Source organism: Elgaria multicarinata, chromosome 14, assembly GCF_023053635.1.
Source record: "Elgaria multicarinata webbii isolate HBS135686 ecotype San Diego chromosome 14, rElgMul1.1.pri, whole genome shotgun sequence".
Taxonomy (NCBI): domain Eukaryota; kingdom Metazoa; phylum Chordata; class Lepidosauria; order Squamata; family Anguidae; genus Elgaria; species Elgaria multicarinata.
Window position 1 is genome coordinate 25,137,424 of NC_086184.1, and position 20,633 is coordinate 25,158,056.

At 43.4% G+C, this 20,633-nt stretch overlaps 2 protein-coding genes across 2 annotated transcripts in view; one reads left to right on the forward strand and one right to left on the reverse strand.

Moving 5' to 3' along the window:
- The window catches only part of CMIP (c-Maf inducing protein), a 605,118-nt gene that overhangs the window by 151,804 nt on the left and 432,681 nt on the right, over positions 1-20,633 (forward strand). The gene's annotated exons all lie outside the window — the stretch shown is intronic.
- Positions 3,334-20,633, reverse strand: part of LOC134408947 (polycystin-1-like protein 2) — a 73,219-nt gene continuing 55,919 nt past the window's right edge. Inside the window, exons 33-43 of the mRNA XM_063141466.1 lie at positions 19,195-19,291; positions 16,416-16,556; positions 14,831-15,016; positions 13,818-14,145; positions 12,546-12,679; positions 10,969-11,096; positions 9,743-9,903; positions 9,348-9,558; positions 8,310-8,411; positions 5,108-5,239; positions 3,334-3,684 (exon numbers count right to left, since the gene is read on the reverse strand). Coding sequence (XP_062997536.1) covers positions 3,559-3,684; positions 5,108-5,239; positions 8,310-8,411; positions 9,348-9,558; positions 9,743-9,903; positions 10,969-11,096; positions 12,546-12,679; positions 13,818-14,145; positions 14,831-15,016; positions 16,416-16,556; positions 19,195-19,291 — 1,746 coding nt within the window. The 3' untranslated portion in view covers positions 3,334-3,558. The remainder of the gene's footprint in view (positions 3,685-5,107; positions 5,240-8,309; positions 8,412-9,347; positions 9,559-9,742; positions 9,904-10,968; positions 11,097-12,545; positions 12,680-13,817; positions 14,146-14,830; positions 15,017-16,415; positions 16,557-19,194; positions 19,292-20,633) is intronic.

Genomic DNA, 20,633 nt, shown 5'->3' on the forward strand with positions numbered 1-20,633 from the left:
GAAAGTCGGTCCCTCCCTGGGGGAAATCTCGGGATTTATTTATTTATTTATTTATTACATTCTTATACCGCCCAATAGCCGAAGCTCTCTGGGCAGTTCACAAAAATTAAAACTGATTTTGGTAGATCCGTGAGGGTCTCCGATTCCTCGCTGCCGATTCTTTAGCCACGAAACTCTTCTCTCCTCACCCCCCCTTCCGCCCCCAAAGCCTCTGCTACATTTTTACTGCTGAAATAAAAGATTTGAGGTACCCAAGAGTGGGGTTTTGTGTGCCTGCGCAAGGACTGTGAGTTCCATTCAGTTCTGGTACTCAAAACATGTTCCTTGGAAGTTGCATGGTGGTTGATCTTGGGGGGTGGGTGGGTTCCTTTTTAAAGAATGATTTTTAAGAATTGTGATGGCCACCAAAGGCATGTCTTAGCATAAGCAAAGCCATGATTGGTACTGGAGTTGAACTATTCATTTTAAAAAATGAACAGTTTAGCCTGGAGAAGAGAAGATGGAGGGGAGACATGATAGCACTCTTCAAATACTTAAAAGGTTGTCACACAGAGGAGGGCCAGGATCTCTTCTCGATGCTCCCAGAGTGCAGGACACGGGCTCAAGATAAAGGAAGCCAGATTCCAGCTGGACATCAGGAAAAACTTCCTGACTGTTAGAGCAGTACGACAATGGAATCAGTTCCCTAGGGAGGTTGTGGGCTCTCCCACACTAGAGGCCTTCAAGAGGCAGCTGGACAACCATCTGTCAGGGGATGCTTTAGGGTGGATTCCTGCATTGAACAGATGGGTTGGACTCAGTGGCCTTGTAGGCCCCTTCCAACTCTGCTATTCTATGATTCTGCCTAGTGCAGAAATAACATTCACTCGATGTCAACTTTGAAACATCTGACTGTTAAACAAGGGGATGTCTATACGCGTTCTTTACCCCGACCTAAACACACAGATTCGCATTTCAGGACACATGCAGCCATCCACTCCCCGTAGCACCCGGTTTTTAACGCGATAATGTGCATATTCGTAGTTGCGATTTTCTGCAACTTTTGGATCAACATCCGAGTTTGCAGAAATATGTTTAGTCGTCCACACCAGCTTTAGCCCTATACCTAAATATCCATTAGTCTGTACACATTCAAAAACATGGATTTTCTTCTGGTGCCAAAAGCTCTTATCAATGAGAAGCCCCATCCGCGTTATAGTTATGTGTCGTTGGGGGAGTTAATTCGCATTTTGACATGTGGGTGTAGCTTTGAGGGCAGGACAAAGTGATGGGCCAATTCCCCACCTTCCCACCTATCGCGTCGTCCTCTGGCTCCCTTGTTCCTTCCTGCCGTTTTCATTTTAAATTATATGATTCTGCGCAGCTCCGCAGATAGAGCTTACAATATCAAAACAAAGAGCGGGAGGTGTTCAGTCCCCCTCTTGCTCTTTGTGTGTTTAAATGCTACTGACAGTTCTTTCTACCGTTGCTAGGAATAGCCTCCATTTTCTCACTCTCCTGCGTAAGACTCCCGAGCAGAGGCTGACCGCCTCTTCACCCCGCGCCTTGCGTTTCTCCTGCCTGTGGTAAACCTTTCTTTTTAGAGGGTTGTCCTTTGCAACACTCTGCTTCCCCCCCGCTTGCATCCTCCTCTGCTGCCTTGTTCCTCCGGAGCTCCACAGTTAAAATTTATAACTTCGCACGTCTATACTCCGTAGCATCGTGTGCTCATTAATAACTGCACTACAAAAAAATAATTCAGGAGATAAATCACTGTTGTTGCTGCAGTATGATGCTCTTTGCCTAGATTCAAATCAACGAAAATTTGGGTTTATATTCAATGAGGAGCAGTCCCGTTGTCGTATAGATGGGGGCCAAGTTCCTCTTACAGGACAGACAAGAAGGAGCTAGCTTAACCACAGAAAATACAGGAATCAGTGGTCAGTTAACTTTCTTATTGAGCCAACAGGTGTACTTTGCACATGCTCAATTGTTTTATGCTCACGTGATCAGAACTTGCTATAAAACAGCTGGCACATCCAGCAAGCGTCAGAAAAGGTGCTCCTTGGCAGAGGTGCATTTTTCTCCATCGCAACGTTTCCCTTCTCGCAATAAATGTGTTGAAACCTGGAAACTAAGGGCACAATTCTATGTATGCTTAGACAGGCTATGTTGGCTGGGGCAAGCTAGGAGTTGTAGTGCTCCCCCCCCCCCCCATCTAAACATGCATAGGCTTGGACTGTAAGACACACCAGGGGCAATTTACAACAAAAGATAGGTAGTATGTACAGTATTTCATCAAAGATTCAAAGTAGATCGAGTTCATCTAAGACAGCCTTTCCAGAGAGGGCCATGCATATTCCGAGAGTGTCATTCTTTTGCTTCATTTCTTACATAATCTAGGAAACAGCTGGCGAAAGTGTGTACTCTGTTGATTAAAGATGCAAACATATTCATGTTTAGACAGGGGAGAAACTATCTACTTTCTCTATGCAACTGCCGTCGTTGATCATCTTGCCTGGGACAGATAAAGGTCTGTTTCTCTCTCTCTCTCTACCAGCCAGATGATCAGCAATGTTGCATGAGCTGTTTAGCAACGCCAGCATGGCGGGGTTGCTGAGTGAACAGCCTGACAGCCAGGCGTGGGTTTCCCCTATCCCCTCCCACAATTCCCCATTATTCTTCTGCGCTGAAACAAGTTGAATTGCACCCAGAATTATAACTTAAAAAGCATTGCAAGCAAGTGCACGAAACAAACATCAGATGACTAAACAAACAAACCCACAAAAAGAACCCAGAAAAGCTGAAGCAAAAAGCTTTCCATACCTGCTGTAGGTGAAAAATGGCTTGGAGACAATTTGGAACAGAGCAGAGGTGGGTGGGAAATGGGTTAAGCACTCCCCCCCCTCCCACACACAGACACTTCTTTGTTACAAATTTCCCCAAAGTAATTCTTACTTTAAAAAGGAGGGCTGTCAGGATTAGAAAGTTGCAGATTGAAGATCAAAGTTATCTAGAAAATAGTCCTTATGTTTGCATTCCACTTCCTGGAATATAGTATGTTTTTGTACAATGCTCTCCTATTTGTATGCAATACTACATTGTTATACATTAGCTTTATATTGTAACATTTTGTAATTGCACTTATTAATTTTAAGGCCTGCAGCTGATCTGCCATACAAACTATCTGGATTCATTTTCTCTTTAATATACACCATTTCCAAATAAAGCATTTTGTAAGAATATATGATATACTGAGCTGGTGGGGATTTTTTCATTTTAAACCATTTAGCCGGATGATGCTCTTAAGCATTTATTATATCGCACTTTGGAATGATTATAGAATAAAGCAGTGTGCACCATCAGAAGGCATCAATTTTATACACATTTCCATATCTGAATACAGGATTAAGGGCACATTCTTAAATACAATGATTAGAGAGCAGGTTGAAGTATCAGTTCCTGAAAACAGTCCTATTTTCTGCCACAGCATGTCACAAATACAGGAACCACAATATCTAAAGGCAGCTGCAACAGCTGTAAACTGAAGTCAGAAGAAAGGTGTTGGACAAATAGTTGTTACTTGTTCACAGATTCGTTCACAGGCTTGTCACAGGCTGGTTTATGATCGGTTTTATATTTTATTCCAAGGAAACTGCAAATTTTCTTCAACATTAAGTCAACTATCTCTTCCTCTTCTGAAGCCTTAAAAAAAACAAACCACACAGACGGTTTTATAATTATGCATAAAACAATAGTTTTATGGGGGGGGGGGACTTCACACAGCACATAGTGGAAACCATGGAATTCGTTAGCAAAAAATGTAGAGACGGCCACCAGTTTGGGTGGCTTTAAAAGAGGGTTAGGCAAATTCCTGGAGAAGGCTGTTAATGGCGACTAGACCTGATGACTATGTGCCACCTCCATTATCAGAGGCAGTCTGCCTACATATAGCAGTTGCTGGGGAACATGGGCAGGAGGGTACTGCTGCACTCATGTCCCACTTGTGGGCTTCCCATGAGCAGCTGGTTGACCAACGTATGAACAGAATTCTGGACTAGATGGACATTTGGTCTCATCCAACATGGCTCTTCTTATGTTCTGATGTTCTAGTGGTGGTAATACAGGTAGGAAAAGACCCCAGTAGGTCCTATTTAACATTGTAGCTCCCTCTACATCCTCAAGAAGGGGTGACAATATTTTTCTGGTTCATGCTTACAGAGATCTTGCTATGTGGGTGACTATGAGTTATTTCCATTGTTCAGATGACAAGCTGATCATAAGCAAAAGGAAGACTATCATGGAGTGACTTTGTGGTCAAGTTTAATCTAGATCTCCAAGACATTCAGCTTCAGCAATGAAACACAAGCCCAAACTCTCCTTCCTTGAAGGTTTTCAAATGAAAACCCAGACAAACATCTGTGAAACACTGTTTAGCCCAGGGGTAACCAACTTGCGGCCCTCCAAATGTTGTTGGACTGCAACTCCTATCATCCCTAGCACAGCCAATGATGAGGGTTGATAGCAGTTGCAGTCCAACTACATGTGGAGGGCCACAAGTCGTCCACACCAGCTTTAGCCCTATACCTAAATATCCATTAGTCTGTACACATTCAAAAACATGGATTTTCTTCTGGTGCCAAAAGCTCTTAGAAATGAGAAGTCCCAATTATAAAATAAATAAATAAATAAAAGACATAGAACTTTTACAGCCTGAATGTTTACTCATATCAGAGGTTTTCCTATCATGTTCAATGTGGCCTACTCCCAAATATGTATGAACAGGATTGCATCTTGGCAGCCATGTTTACTCAGAAGAAGGTTCCTCTGGATTAAATGGGGCTTACTCACAAGTAAATGTGCATAGAACTGCAGATGTAAATTCCGGCCCTTTGGCAGTTTACACACTAGCAAGACCAATTGTGGTTACTTATTGGGAGCAAGCTTCACTGAAACCAATAGTTTTTTCTTTTCTTTTTCTGAATAGACATAGGACAGAGTTAGTCTTGTGAGTCAGTGCAATGCTTTGGTTTAGTCCCGTGAGATCTTTCAGTACTTCTATAGGGCACGCAACATGGCAGATTGCTCCTAAAAGGGTCGGGTTCACAAAATATTTCTACAAACAAACCTGATAATGTTTCTGCTCCTCGCTGAAAGCAACCAGGATCACAGAAATAAAGAGATTCAAGACCACAAATGTCATGAAAATTATGCAGGAACCGATTAAGAAAGAGCCCAAAATAGGATTGTAATCCAAAACCTGAAAGACATATATAAATTGCAGTAAGGCATTTTGCTATCTTAAGAAGAGGAGAGAATACTGGTTTGTGAAGTATTTGGGGAAAAAATTAAGTACCTGATGCCCCTTGTAAATATCTTTCTTGCCTAGGCAACTAAGTAACAAATGCTGCAAGCAATAATGTAAACAAACTTTGTCGTCTGTTGCAGTCCAGCTCAATATTGAATTAGTGCTTCCTTGTAAATATTGTATATTATGAATAAGAAATACTTAACATAGCAGTATTATTATTATTTTATTTATACATAAAATTTATACTTGAACTTCAGGACAAAAAAACCCATCAGGGCAGCCTTATAATAAGTGAAAATAATTTTTAAAACAGATTATTATTATTATTATTATTATTATTATTATTATTATTATTTATTTATTTATATAGCACCATCAATGTACATGGTGCTGTACAGATTACACAGTAAATAGCAAGACCCTGCCGCATAGGCTTACAATCTAATAAAGTTGTAGTAAACAATAAGGAGGGAAAGAGAATGCAAACAGGCACAGGGAAGTGTAAACAGGCACCGGGTAGAGTGAGGCTAACAGTACAGAGTCAGAACAAACTCAATATTTAAAAGCAATAGGGAAAAGAAAAGTTTTTAGCTGAGTTTTAAAAGCTGTGATTGAGTGGTAGTTCTCAAGTGTTCTATTATTATTATTATTAAAAATGCCTATGCAACAGTAAGTGGATTCCTGTGCATGTCCACACAGAAGCAAGCCCCATTGATTTCAATGGGACTTACTCCCAGGGAAGTGTGTATAAGATTTGTATTTAAGGTGCCACAACCTTCTTTGTTGCTTTTCCTACAACAGATAGCTCAAACAACAAAAGTGGAATAAAACATGAGAGCCAAAAGAAGAGCAGGCTAAAAACAATTCAGCTGATATTGACGAAATCCTTTTCCTGGTTCCGGAAAGGACAGAAAAGTAGGTGTCAGGTGAGTCTCTCGGGAGTTTCACCCTACAAAGGGGGTGTCACAGTGGAGAAGAATTTCTCAGCAGCTGCTACTCCCTTGTGTTTAGAAGGTGGGGGCATCTGGAGAAAAATCTTAACATCTGCCCAATGTCTTTACACAGCTCTGTTCTTTCTCAGAGGATGAGTTGTTTGTCGTCTTTGATTGTTTTTATTTTATTGTGTTTTTAAATGGCTTGTTAGCCACTCAGAGGATCCCATCTGGGGGAGGCATGTGGGGGTGGAAATGATTTTATAAAAAGCAAAGAAACAAGCAAACATATGTTCACAAAAGCAGGTACTTATGGGGAAAAACAGTCCTCTGAGTCCTTGGATCCCAAGCTGTATGAGGTTTTAAAATGTACGAGTGTGCAATGAAACAGATGAGTGTTTCATTGCACGCTCATTACTAGGCACTCACGGATTTTCACGGGTCCCTCTCATGATGTCATGTGCCTCCTGTGCACCTCCCTTCTAGCCTTCTTTGTGCCACAAAAAACCACCTCAGTAAGTCTGACTTATTTTTAAAGACGGAAGTTGCTGCTATCTCCTGCAGGAGAAGCAGTGGGATCAAAACAGCCCACTGAATGGTCCACACGCACGTTGTTTACTTCCTCTTTCAAAAGATGAAGTAATGAGGGAGAAACGCACTGGCAAAGAAGCGTCACTAAGCAAACATGATTTTACTCCATGTGATGATGCTCTGGGTTTTTTTTTGTGGTGTGAAGAAGGCTAGAAGGGGTGAGAGGTGCACGGGAGGCAGACGATGTCGTCAGAGGGACCCATGAAGATCTGTGAGTGCCCAGTAACAAATATGCAATAAAACAGTCATCTGATGGAGCTCTAAATTGTACTCAGAAATGGACCAGCTGTCAGTAAAGCTGCTTCCAAAGTAGTCGGGTGCATTCCCTGAGCAGCCTAGCAGTTGCACACTGAACTTACTGGAGTTTCCAGAAAGTCTTCAAAGGCAGTCCTACATACAATGCATTGTAGTAATCCTGCCTGCCCCTGGATCCTTGTGATTTCCTCCAAAGTTCTCTGTGGCCTTGCCCCCACTTCTCTGCCCCACTTAACTTTCCACTCACCTATCCTGATACATCCATGATTGTGACCTTTACTCCTCCCATTCCACCACCCTCACCTGTCCAAAGGACTCCTCCTTCTCCTCTTCTTCCTTGTTGCCCCTTATACCTGTAACATCCCCGCAAGGTACCTGGACAATCACCTCCCTTACATCCTTCAAAACACATATTTCCTACAAAGCCTTTGACAACCCACTTAAAGCTTTTCTATTTGATGCTTTTAATCCACGCCTTTACCGAGGCTTCCGCTGCCAGATCCTTTGCAGAATTAAGACCGGCTCCTTTACACATCCCCCCTCCGTTTTTTCTTTCTCTTCCTTGCTACATGCCCCATTACACAACCACTAGGTGGCGATGTGGTAGAGCAAAATTGTGCAAATGCTCGTGGCTTCTATAATGTCATTGAGAAAAATACCAGACTTTTCTCGTTAGGAAAACCATGATAATGGTTGCAAAGCACAGGAAGGGCTCTGGAGGATGACAACATCTTGTAAAGAACCCCACAATAAAAGCCTTGTGTAGTAAGGCTCTTAGTCCAAGACCCTTAAGCCTATGCGTGACTAACAGATAAGCCAATCCTGTACATGCCAACTCAGAATAGACGTATGCCCCACTGAGTTCAATGAGATTTACCCCTATGTAAGTGTGCATATAGGATTGCAACCTAAAATAAGCACATCTCCTTCCCCTGCCTCTCTCTCTCTCTCCTTCCTCTGTTCACTTCTCTGCCCTGTGTCAAAGTTAAACTGTACACTCCTCAGGGCAGGAGTCTCTCCTCTTACACCAGCCTATCCCAACCTGGTGCCCTCCAGACGTGTTGAACTACAGCTCCCAGAATCCCCCAGCCAATTATGTACACCAACACAGGGGAGCACCAGGCTGGGGAAGGCTGTCTTATACTACGTACCTTGACGGTGCTAAATAAAACTCAGTGGTTTCATTTTATCCAACCGCAGCTATAAGGAAAAAAACAAACTCCGAAGGCCAAACGTCATACCTCTTCATAGTTGAAGATTCCTAGCTGAAGGCTGACCATTGTCTCTGCTGAATCAAACAGGGTCTTGTAAGAGTTCAGCTTCCAGCCGTATATCAAATTTGTCTGCAAGTGAAAAGAGAGAGAGACAAGCAGGCAGACAGAGAGAGTTTGGGATGCAAGTCACAAAAGCTAGTTAGCAATTGACACACATCACATTGGGCAGGTTAGTTTCTCCATAATGCTCTATTTTGCTCCTCAAGCACAGGAATGATGTGATGTTTCTAAACTACTTCAGAGATCAAGACAGTACTTTTTTTAAAGACCTTACCGGAGTTTTATGGTGCTTTAGGGAGAAGGGGAACGTATATATTATGCCATCGGCTTCTGTGGGCTGGAGTCCGCTTTAGCAGATGCATGAAGTGTGACGCTGAGTTACTGGTATGTATGTATACACATGGTTGGGAGCAGGGGCAGGAGGGAGGCTGTGACCAGTGAGGTCAAAGGGAAATGAAATGCAGATCGTACAGAAAGTGATAGTTATTTTATTCACAGTAGCCCATCACAAAACAGCTGTTGGGTGATAACGTAGACATCCTTGCATTAGTGAGCTGATTAATACATGCAGTGTGATAAAAACTTTATTCGGGCCAAACTACGTCACTGACATCAATGGCAGCGTCCCCAAAAGAGCATCCCTCACAATGAAATTATTGATTTATTACATTTCTCTACTGCCCAATCCCCGAAGCACTCTGGGCGATATTTTCATCAGGAGTGCAGCTGCGGAGGGGTTTAAATTCCTCACCCACCCACCCTACACAATCCCAATCCTGATCTCTCCCCCACCAATGTGGCAGCTGTTTATGTTTTTCAACCTGGGCTTGTGAAATGCAACAACGCTCAGAGGAAAAACCTGGCAGTTGCGCGTTGGTGTGTGTGTATTCGCGTAGCATGCAGTTTGTCCCTTGCTTGCTGCAGCTAGAGCGCTTCAAACTAGGAGCAACCCACCCAAGCTGACAGCAACCCCATGGGGAAGAGATGAAACCCAAGGCTACTCACCGCAATGGAGTAGGCAAGGAACATGATGATGATCACAGTGGCAAACCCTGATATGTCCCCCCAGGCCCTCCTCAGGGTCGAGGTGATCATGTTCAACTTGGGGTTCAGTCTCAGCAGGTGCCAGAGTTTCACGGTGGAGAGGAGCACCAAGAAGGCGATCAGGTAGCCCAGGACTGCATCAACTGTCGCGGTCTGATTGAAGCTTGCAAACCTGTGGAGGCGCAGGGAACGTAATGAGTCAGTGTGGTGCAGCGGTTCCTAGCCTTCCCCAACCTCGTGCTCACCAGGTGTTTTGGGCTACAGTTCCCATCATGCCCAACCAAGGCTCCTCTCCCCTGTCCAGCCCTGCTGCTGGGATGGTGAATTTAGAAAGTGCCAGCCTCGGGAGTCCTTACTCGTCCTTATGCTCCTGATAGTAACTGATGTCCCGTAAGCCCAAGATCGTCCGTCTTACAAACACCGACAGGGCGCTCCAGCTGATCAAAATGATGGCCAGCTCCAGCAGGTTCCACTTGCTGCGGAAGTAATTCCATTTCAGAGCCCGCATGAGTTTCCCCTGTCGGAAGAAAATGTCCAGTTTCAAAAGGGGAGAGGAAGACCACAAGCTTCATCCCCCGTACCTGCTTCCCTCGGATTATCCCCGTAGCGCTAAGCTTTCGCTGTTGTTGTTGTTTTTGCTGCCGGGCGACAGCGATCCTTTGCAAACCAGGAAGTGAGTTTAAGGGGGGAAATGTAAAAAATCATTAAAAATCAACAGATGGCCCAATTCAATTCAAATTTGGTATGCTTAAAGCTCTCCCTAACATCTATCACTGTACCAATTTTGATGTCTTTATCTTTAAAGCTTACGCAGATGTAAGCATTTCTTTAAAATCCTGCTCCTGCGCCCCAGCGGCGGCTCGGAAGATACGCTCAAAAAGTAGGGGTTAAATAGGGCGAGTCTTTTGGCTTTATTGCACAATTAAAGCAGGATGCCTGGGAGTACTTCACAATCAAAGTAGATTATAAGGTGGAAAACGTCTGAGTCCTTTGCATGCAATTCGCAGTGATTGCATAGTATAACGCTGGTGTGATAAAGCTCGACGTTGCCGCAATGTAATTTGGTTTAGAGAGCCATCCTACAGCCCCAGGGACCATGGGATCGCTCAGAAGATCCCTTCCAAGGTCAGAGGCAGTGCTCCAACCTCGGAGTAGGGAATTGGGGATCACCCCCAGCCCCCTTGCAGCCGGCACAGAGAGAACAGCACAGGCCGCCTCTGAAAAGCCTTTTTAGTGAAAATAAAGGGGATCAGGGAACAGGGAGGCAAAAATGTGCCCGCTAGATGTGATTGGACTCCCATCTGTCTCAGCTACCATGGTCAAGCATGATGGGAGTTGTGGTCCAAGAACATCTGGAGGATGACAGCTTCCCCGTCTTGGATTCAGATATATTTCTTGCATTGTTCAGAGACAGCGTGACTCTGAATGCCAGTTTTGGGGAAGAACAATGGAAGATGATCACTGTCCTCATGTTTGTGACCTTCCTGGAGCCGGAGGCACCTGGTTTGCCACTACAGGAAGCAGGTTGTTGGACTAAACGGACCTTTGATCTGATCCAGAAGGGCTTTTCTGGCCTTCTTACCTGTCCCACCATGTAGTAGATGACAAAGAGGAAATAAATTACTTCGGCTGCTACCACAAAGATATGCAGACCATCTGTGTACGGGTAAAGCCGGACACTCTGCAGTTCAGCCCGTGTAAAGAAGGCCCCTGTGAAATCAAAGCAGAGATCAGCGTGGTGCTCTGCAGGACACGCCATCTTCTAGGTATCAAAAGCACGGCTGCTTGAAATCTGAGTTGAAAAATTAAAAATCAGGAGTCCGTGCGATCCAAATTCTGCACAAAGTAAAGCTGACTTCTACAGCCACTGTAAATTATGCAAATGGAATGATTTTGCATCATGTCTTTTATTTTGTGCAATTCATCTTGCTGGCTTACTACTTAAAAAAAAAACCCCTACATCTATTTTGTATATTTTGTTCTGATTTTGATAGCCATCCACTGATGTGCCAGCTGAGATCAATGACTCTGCTGTTTGTGAATGATGCAAGTTTGATGGGATATAAAAGCAACGCGCTCTGCATGGGCAAATCATTTCTCTGTATTTACACCTCACTCAGCCACTGTCTTGTTTAAATTTTTATTTATGTATTACATTTCTATACGTCCCAATAGCTGAAGCTTTCTGGGCAGTTCACAACAATTAAAACCATAAAACACATGACAATACAATACAATTCAATACAAAAATGTAGACATTTAAAACTATGGTATATAAAAAAAAAAATAACGATCAAGTAGAACCCAGCCACAGTGCAAAGCCTGAAAATACAATATGAGATTTAAAACAAAAACTAAAAACTAAAATGCCTGGATAAATATAAAAGAGGTTTTCACCTGGAGCTGAAAAGAGCACAGTGTAGGCACCAGGTGAGCCTCTCTGGGAAGCTCATTCCACAATCAGGGTGCCACAGCAGAAAAGACCCTCTTCTTAGTAGCTACTCACCTCACTTCTTTTGGCAGGGGCTCCCAAAGAATGGCCACTGAGGCTGACCTTAGGGTCTAAGCTTTCTATGTGTGCTGATTCACGGACATGCAGTGTTGCAGTGCCAGCATTCTGGCACTGCAAATTGGCATGCTAATGCAATTTGTCATTAGCAGGGTCTCTGATATCATCTGCCACCCCACCCCTCTGAGGCTTCTGTGTTCCCTCTGAGCTTCTCTGCAATCCTCATAGTAGCAGGAAGTGCTATACAAATGCTATGTCCTGTTTGTGGGTCCCTGGTTGACAGCTGGTTGGTGACTGTGTGAACAGAATTCTGGACTAGATGGACCCTTGGTCTGATCCAGCAGGGCTCTTCTTACGTTCTTATGTTCTTTTCTGCATAGAAGAGAAAATTCCAGCAGGTGAAACTCATGGTGGAGGGTTGGCGGAAGCTGCACCCAGCTGAAATTTGCTCTTTTATGCAACTATTCAAGGTATGGAGACCCTCTCCTGCAGCTGGCTGCCTTAAGACTTACAGTATCCCCACAACGTGCTGAGTTAATACTAAATTCCTATAGCACTTAGGATTCATGATGTACCAGGCCATCTCCCAGAGCCATGTAGACCCTGGTAACTTCTTGTCCAAATACACTGGAGCAAACTCAAGGTCTCACCTAAAGCATTGGTTTCGAACATGAGGCTTACAATGCAGAAGAGGTTCACGTTGGCATTGTAGACGGTGAACTCGATGAACACCGCTCTTGTAAAGCTATCCAGCCAGATATTCTCAAAGAGGTATTGGAGAATTCTGCCAAAGAACAAACACAAGGATCAGAACAGCAACAGGAAGTACTTCCCCAAAGCATGCCTGTTTGGTTGTGCAATGCTATGGCCTTACAAATCTTAGGTATCAAGTATGAACAAGAACATAAAGAGGAGTGGGGAGAGTATCCATTTTCTACACCAATAAGGTTGTTGTTACATTCAACACAACAGATTCTAAATCTCTTTTTCCCTAGTTAACCTTATTCAGGTAGCCATGTACTCACAAAATATTTCATTCATTCATTCATTCATTTTATTTATTTATTTATTACATTTCTATACCACCCAATAGCCAAAGCTCTTCGGGCAGTTAAAATTAAAAACCATCGATACAGCAAAAGACCATCTAAAAGCTTAAAACTACAATATAAAACAACAACCAGATTAAAATCTAGTAGCAATGCAGAGATTTAAAATAGCAGAGCTAAAAGAATGCTAAACTGCCCAGGGGCGGAATGAATAAGAAGGCTGAAAGGTGGATGATGTAGGCATCAGGTGAACCTCTCTAGGGAGATTATTCCACATCCGGGGTGCCACAGTAGAAAAGGCCCTGGTAGCCACCAACTTCCCTTCCCTTGGCAGATGTACATAGATAGATCTCATATCCCCAGTTTGAGAAACCCTACAGCTAACAGTACCCCACTTAGGGCACTGTATAGAATGAACATATGAAAAAGCGGACAGGGCTCCTGTATCTTTAACAGTTGCGTAGAGAAGGGAATTTCAGCAGGTGTCCTTTGTATGAAATTCCCTCTTCATCACAACAGTTAAAGCTGCAGGAGCCCTGCCCTCTTGACCAGCTACAAAAGAGGGCAGAGCTCCTGCAGCTTTAACTGTTGTGGTGAAGAGGGACTTTCACCAGGTGCTGCATGCATACAAATGACACCTGCTGAAATGCCCTTTTCAATACAACTGTTAAAGATACAGGAGCCCTGTCCTCCTTGCCATATGGTCACCCTATCCATACTACAAACTCAGCACGGCTAGCTGGGGAATGCTGGGAGTTGTCAGACATTTTTCTGTCTAAACATGCATAATTTGATTCATTTTTTAAACGATGATGATGATGATGATGATGATGATGATGAAACGAAACTCTAGCAACAGAGAGAAGAAGGTACCTGGAGGCGTTGCGGGAATCCGTCCCCAAGTGAACCACATACCCTCCACCTCTGTAGACAGCCAGTTTGCCCCAGATTGGGTGCCCTCTCAGCTGGGATTGGCTCTGATACTGCCACGCAGAACTGACCTCCGAAGAGTTGTCGAGGGAAGAATTGTTCCACTGTGCTCCATAGGCCCCTGTGTCTTCGGTGTCGAAAGAATAAGTGGCGTGGCATTCCCCAACCGTCAGCTGCAGGGTAGGGGCTATGGGGCAGCTGTCGCCCCTGACGCGCACTTGGCGAACCCGTGCACTGCCCACCAGCTTGGAGTTGCCGTCTGTGATAAAGCCTTAATGGGATTTAAGGGGGGAGGGGGGGAAGTGTTGGGAAATGCCATTTGCTCTGCAATCATTTGCAGCATTCTCCAAGTTAATGGGTTTCCCACTGACAATTTTGCCCCTTGATTAACAATGTATCTTATTCACCAACCGGGAATGTTGGAAGCTCTCCCCAAAATCTCTCCTGCATTGTCAGCAATTAAGACCTTTTGGAGTCCGTGAGTAAAAAGATAACGTGAATACGCTTGTTGTCTAAAAGTTAGGGGCTGCCAAATAATTACAGCGTTTTGAAAGCACAACTAATTAGGTAACAAAAAAGGTAAGTAAACTGATAAGCTAAAAAAACCCAAAAAATGGACCACCTCCTTGGATGCCCAATTAACAAGAATGTCAGAAGAGCCCTGCTGGATCAGACCGAGGGTCCATCTAGTCCAGCACTCTGTTCACACAGTGGACAAACAGCTGCCGACCAGGGACCCACAAGCAGGACACGAATGCAAGAGCACCCTCCCACCCATGTTCCCCAGCAACTGTTGCACATAGGCTTATTGCCTCTGATTGTTCAAACTTAAACATTAGGATTCCCAGCCTTGACACAAAGTATTTATTTATAATTTTATTAATTGATTACACTTCGGTATCGACCAACTGCCGAAGCTTTCTGGTGGGTTCCCACAAATTAAAGTCTCTTTGTACCTTGATATGAGCCATACAAATTGCTGACTAAGGTGGTTCTTGCCCATTTGAAGAAATCCTGATAACTTAGGATGTCTTGGAATCCATTTGTGAAGCTGCTTTCAATGTGTTTATTGAGATAATAGGAGTTAGGGTCTCGCTGTCCGTAGGTAACCAAAAGCAACATCCACAAGAAACCCAAATAGGCTGGTGAAAAGACAGCAAACGCAAGACGTGTTAGGGTTCCAAGCCAAAACTGATGCTGGTTCTATTCAGTGCATACCAATGGGATTACTATAATAATCCTGCTAGGCTAATATACTGTAATCCCATCATTAAGACCTCTCTAACCAGCTCTAATTAGTTTACTTGGATTAATAAGAAGCAAGTATATTTCTCCTATTATGCTCCTGGGAATCTCCTAGGAGATTCAGGACAGATATAGGGTTTTTCTACATGAGGCATGTATCATGTGCTCATTATTCCCTACTCACGGTTGTTTACGGGTTCTTTAGACAATGTTGTGCTCCTCCAGTTTCGCTTCTGTGTCTAACTAGCACTTTCTGTGAGTTTGTTTAGAGCAGCGAAAGAAAGCACAATTTCTTCTTGTGTATTTGCACTATTCCACCATGCCACAGTGCCACCTAGGGGTTTTGTAGTGGAAAACCAGAAAAACAAAAGCTCCTCATGTGGTACTCAGATCTCAATTTTCTGATAAAAGTAGATACAGCAGATTAAAATCCAATTAACAGCCTCATGTATAAAAGTTCAAAGAACAAAAGAATTTATTTCTTGTATTCCTGAAAATTGGCCTTCATGAAGATGCTGCATATACTTTTAAAAGTGACAAGGTCACAGGCATATCATTTCAGTGAAAACTATGCTTAAAAATTAACGTTAACAAGCTTGGACCTAGTTTTGGTCTTTTGCATAACCTTGTAACTCCTCCAAGGGCATCTCTACATTAAAAAACCCACATCCTTACCAGGCTTCTTTCCATGTTCATTACGGGTTCCTTTATTTATTTATTTATTTATTAAATTTATATACCGCCCCATACCTGAAGCTCTCTTAGACAGCAACCAACAGCGCAATGTGATTTGTAGTTGAAAACTTCCCCTCTTGGTAATGCTCCATAAAATTAAATGAAACATCACCATCTAGTGGCAGTATTATAGCACAATGCCAACTTGACACACTGTGGATATTCCCTGATCATTTTAAATAGTCCATTATCTCTGATCTTTTTAAAAGTGAGATTATCAGGGGAAGGTGTGGGAGACATTGTGGAGGTTGATAGTGTCATGTGAAGGACCCGCAAACTTCTGTGAGTGGCCAATCATGAGCATTCATGTAGAGAAGCTCCAAATCTCTTACCAGTCTGACTTGGGCTACAGTTGGCAGCAGTTTGCTTGTAAATTCAGACCTTGTTTGAAAGCAGGGACGAATAATTTTGAGACATCCAGAGGAGCATTTTTGCACCATGGACCCCCCCCACATAGTGGTGGTGGTGGGTCCTCACTGGGGGGGCCTCAGTGGAAGCCATGGACTCCATGCTTCCCACCCGTTTTAAAGCTTCTCCAGCCATAAAAAGTATAAAAAGTACCGAATATTTCTCTAATCAAGGCAAACGCTTTTTGCTCCTTGATGCGGTTGCTCTTCATTTTCTCAATGTCGGTAGCAGGAGGAGGCTGGTAGATGTTGCTTCCACTGTCCCGACGAGCTCCAAAGATAGCATTCGAGTCACCTGTGCAGGAAGAGGAGGTGGCAACTTAAAGCTAGCTGGAACGTATCAGCTGGAAACAACGAAGGCGAAAAAGTATTGTGGCTGTAAGACAAAGAGGACTATGGGCTACCAAGGTCAGGCAGGTACAAGCACATTCTTGGCCATCTACGAAGTGCTCTTCATGGTGGAAGTGATAACACCTCATTTGGACTAGCACTTGAACCGGTTTTGATCATCTAAGGGTGCAATCCTATGCATCTTTAGACAGGGAAAATGTCCTACAACTCACAGCATTTCCCCAGCCTACCATGTTGCCAGGGAATAATGGGAGCTTTAGGACTTTCCACCCCCCCTATGGAACCATGCACAGGATTGAACCAGAAAAAGTAGAAGAAGAAGAATCGAAATGATTGCAAAACACAGGACCTCCTACCATATAAAGACAGGTTGTAAAGGGTGGACCTCTTTGGCCTTATAAAAACTTGGTGATGTTCCACAAATGCATTGGGAGGTTAGATGCAGTGGAGGAATGACTTATTTCGCTTGAAGATAACTATGGGCATAACTATACCGCAAACCTACACTGATATTATACCAGTTCAACTGTCATGGCTTTCTCCAAAGAATGCTGGGAAATGTAATTTGCTGAAGGATGCTGAGAAGAGATTCCTAGTTGCCCTTACAGAACCACAAATCCAAGGGGTCCTTGGAAGGGAGGGATGACTCCTAAGGGCACAGTCCTATGCATGTTTGGACAGTAAAAAGTCCTACAGCTCCCAGCATTTCCCAGCTAGCCATGCTGGGCGTTATAGGGCTTTTTCCTTTTTAAACAACATGCATGGAATTTTGCCCCTTGTGATTTTCAAACCTGTAGAAAGGCAATTCTGGTTTTCTGGGCAAGGAGTTGGTAGCTTTTCTGAAAAACTGACAATGCACAGAGTTGCATATTGTCAAAAGCAACCCACCCATAGCCGCCACCCCCCTTCAAAATGCAAGGAGTGGAGGCTGGTGGTTCCTATTTCAGTAGGGCTGTGCATCCGCCCTGGGTTTCAGTCAGAACTCTAAAGGAGCTATCCAAAGTTCTGAACCCTATCCCCAAAATGGATTCAGCTCCTTGGATAGCTCCTTTGTACTTCTCATTGGTCCTGACTGAAACCCAGAGCGGATTCACAGCCCCACTATAATAGGAGCCACCAGCCTCCACTGAATACACACTATAAATATGCAACCCTCTGTCACCAGTCCCAGACCAGTGCAACCCTATTCATGTTTACTCTCAAATAAATCCCACTGTGTTCAATGAACCTTACTCCCAGGAAAGTGTGCATACAGCCCTAATTATTCTTGTTGCAGACCAACATTAAAATCACTCCACTGGCTGCCAATTAGTTTCCGGGCAAAGTACAAAGTGTTGGTCATTTCCTTTAAAGCCCTAAATGGTTTGGGTCCAGGTTACCTGCGGGATCGCCTTCTCCCATACAGTCCGCCCTGCACACTCAGGTCCTCTGGGGAGAACTTACTTCAGTCAGCCAAGACTAGGCTGACATCAGTTTCCCAGAGGACCTTTTCTTCTGTCACCCCTGGATTATGGAACGGCCTGCCAGAGGAGATTCGTAATATTAACACCCTCTGTGATTTTAAGGCAGCTTTGAAGACTAGCCTTTTCCGGCAGGCCTACCCAGATTAATGTAAAATCAAGAATTTTAAAGATGTGTTGATTCCTGTACTAATGTTGTTCCCCGCCTTGATCCAAAGGGAGAGGCGGGTAAAAAATAAATTTATTATTATTATTATTATTATTATTATTATTATTATTTTGCTATTTTATGCTAAGATACCTATTTCAGATCATTGTTTTCTCTGTAAGCTGCCTTGATTCTTATCGAAAAAGGAAGACAGGAAATAGATTTGAATAAATGATTTTTAAAACCCCAGCAGAGAAGTGGAATATTTAGAAACACGAAATATCGAGGACTTACCCAGTACCTAGGATTATGAATCAAACCCATCACAGGACAAAGGTCGTGTAGGAAAAGCTACAGATTTCAAGCGAGACAAATGATCCTACCTCTGCCATGGTTCTCCGGAGGGGCAGGAGGAGGAGGAGGAGGAGGAGGAGGAGAGAAAACGTTTGGCTTAAGGTGAGATAAAAATAGATCTCGACACAAGGGGGAAAAGGCCTAAACGCAGCCAGCAGAGCTCTGTTTACAAGCAGTGAAACTTCCACTTTTCAAAGATGTCAAGGAGAGCGGGCAGACGTCCAATATGGCTTGGCCGAGTGCTAATTTTGTCTGTGAAATTGATGTGACGGGAAGCAATTCTCACACGGGAAAAGAGATGATCCTGAGTCTTAACGTTGGTGGGCGCTTGCCCGTGGAGTCATGAGATACCCGTCTTAAAACAGACCCACAAAACAACAGCATGCATCCCTGCAGCATGCCTCCAGGTCAGCTAACTCCAAACAACAACAACAACAACAACAACAACAGATCCCCAAACCTCTCATCACTCTACAGTTAGTTCTAAATAAAAACAATATGTACTTCTAGGTTTATCTCTGTCTCTGGCGGTCTAATGTGTGTCACATTGCAAAATCAGGGGAGAGAAATACAAGGCCACGAAGGATTATTACTGTTATTAGAGCGCCTTACTGAATTACCTGGAGCAGACAATGGACCATCAATAGATGTGCTCTCTTCATCTTCCTGCTCCACCTTTTTCAGAACCAGAGCAAAGAAAGCAGCAAATCCCAGAACCTGGAAAATATCGGTTGCAAATCCAGAGACAAATTTGGCACAGATAAAATCGGTCTCAGTCTCAAATAGTGGTGCAGCTTGGGAATTTTCAACTCTGGATTTGATAGTCCTGCAGGGGGCAGTTTAGATGGCCAAGTGTGCCCAGTACTGCAGCTAGGTAATTTTAGACTCTGGATTCAACGGTCTCACATGCCCCCCTTTTGATGGCTAGGTAGGAGTAATTTTATCGTATTTTAATGCTTGATGTTGTGAAGCACACAAGTAAATTTTCTCGTCTCCCCTCTCCGCCACCCATCACCATGTCCGTGCTTTACAACTGCTCCTACATCCCTGATATGTTAAAACAAAGCAAAACAAAGCTGTTTGCCGACCCTGATAAAAAGAGATACTCTGCGCACTTGCAGTTTTTCATTTTTTTAAAAAAATTTTTTTTCCAAACAGTACAAACAATACAATATAAAATAATACCCCATAATACATAATAATACAAACTAAACAAATTAATAAACATATATTTTTAACTTAATTCTGTTTAATCGTTGATTAACATTAACATGCTCCCTCAACCCAGGGATCTTATTCTGATTTCCAAAATCTCATTAATTCCTCTGGAGGTGTTTTCCCTCTCCCCTTTAATAATACAAAGTCCAAAAACTGTTTCCTTATTACTTCAAAATCATTTGTTTTTATCATTCCTCTTCTCACTCTCATGTTACATGTTAGTTTAGCAGTTTTTCATTTTTAAGGCCACAATCCTATGCACATTTAGACAGAAAAAAATCCCCCCTATCTAAGCATGCATAGGATTGTGCCCCCTAACTCACTTAAATCACAACAGCATCATGATCATCAGAATATAACAGTTTGCTTCAGCTGCCTTGGTGCTAAATGAATTTACTTGGGAATAGGCCAAGTTTCGCTGTCGAAAAGAATAATATGTTTTCAAAGTACAAAGAATAAAATGATCATCTGTAACTGCCCTCATGCCTGCCCCCTCCCGCCCCCCGGATGCTCTCTGACAATAAAATGTTTGAGAAATAAGAGGAAAGAAAGGATACTGCAGCAAGCAGTACGAGCTCCATGGACCTCAGCATGAACATATGATGACACTTGTAGTGTCATCATATCTGTAAATGAAAAGCAAAGCAAAGTTCTGCAATTCTTCCCACATATACTTAGACAGTGTCTTTGGTGCACTATTTTGGCCTCAGCCTGGTACAGGAAGAAGGAGATCAAAGGGGGGTGGAGGAAAGGAAGACCACATTGAGTAGGACCAACTGTTCTGCAAGTGGTTGATGGAAGCAGAACCTTTAGGGAATAATACAGGCCTCCTCCTAGTCTC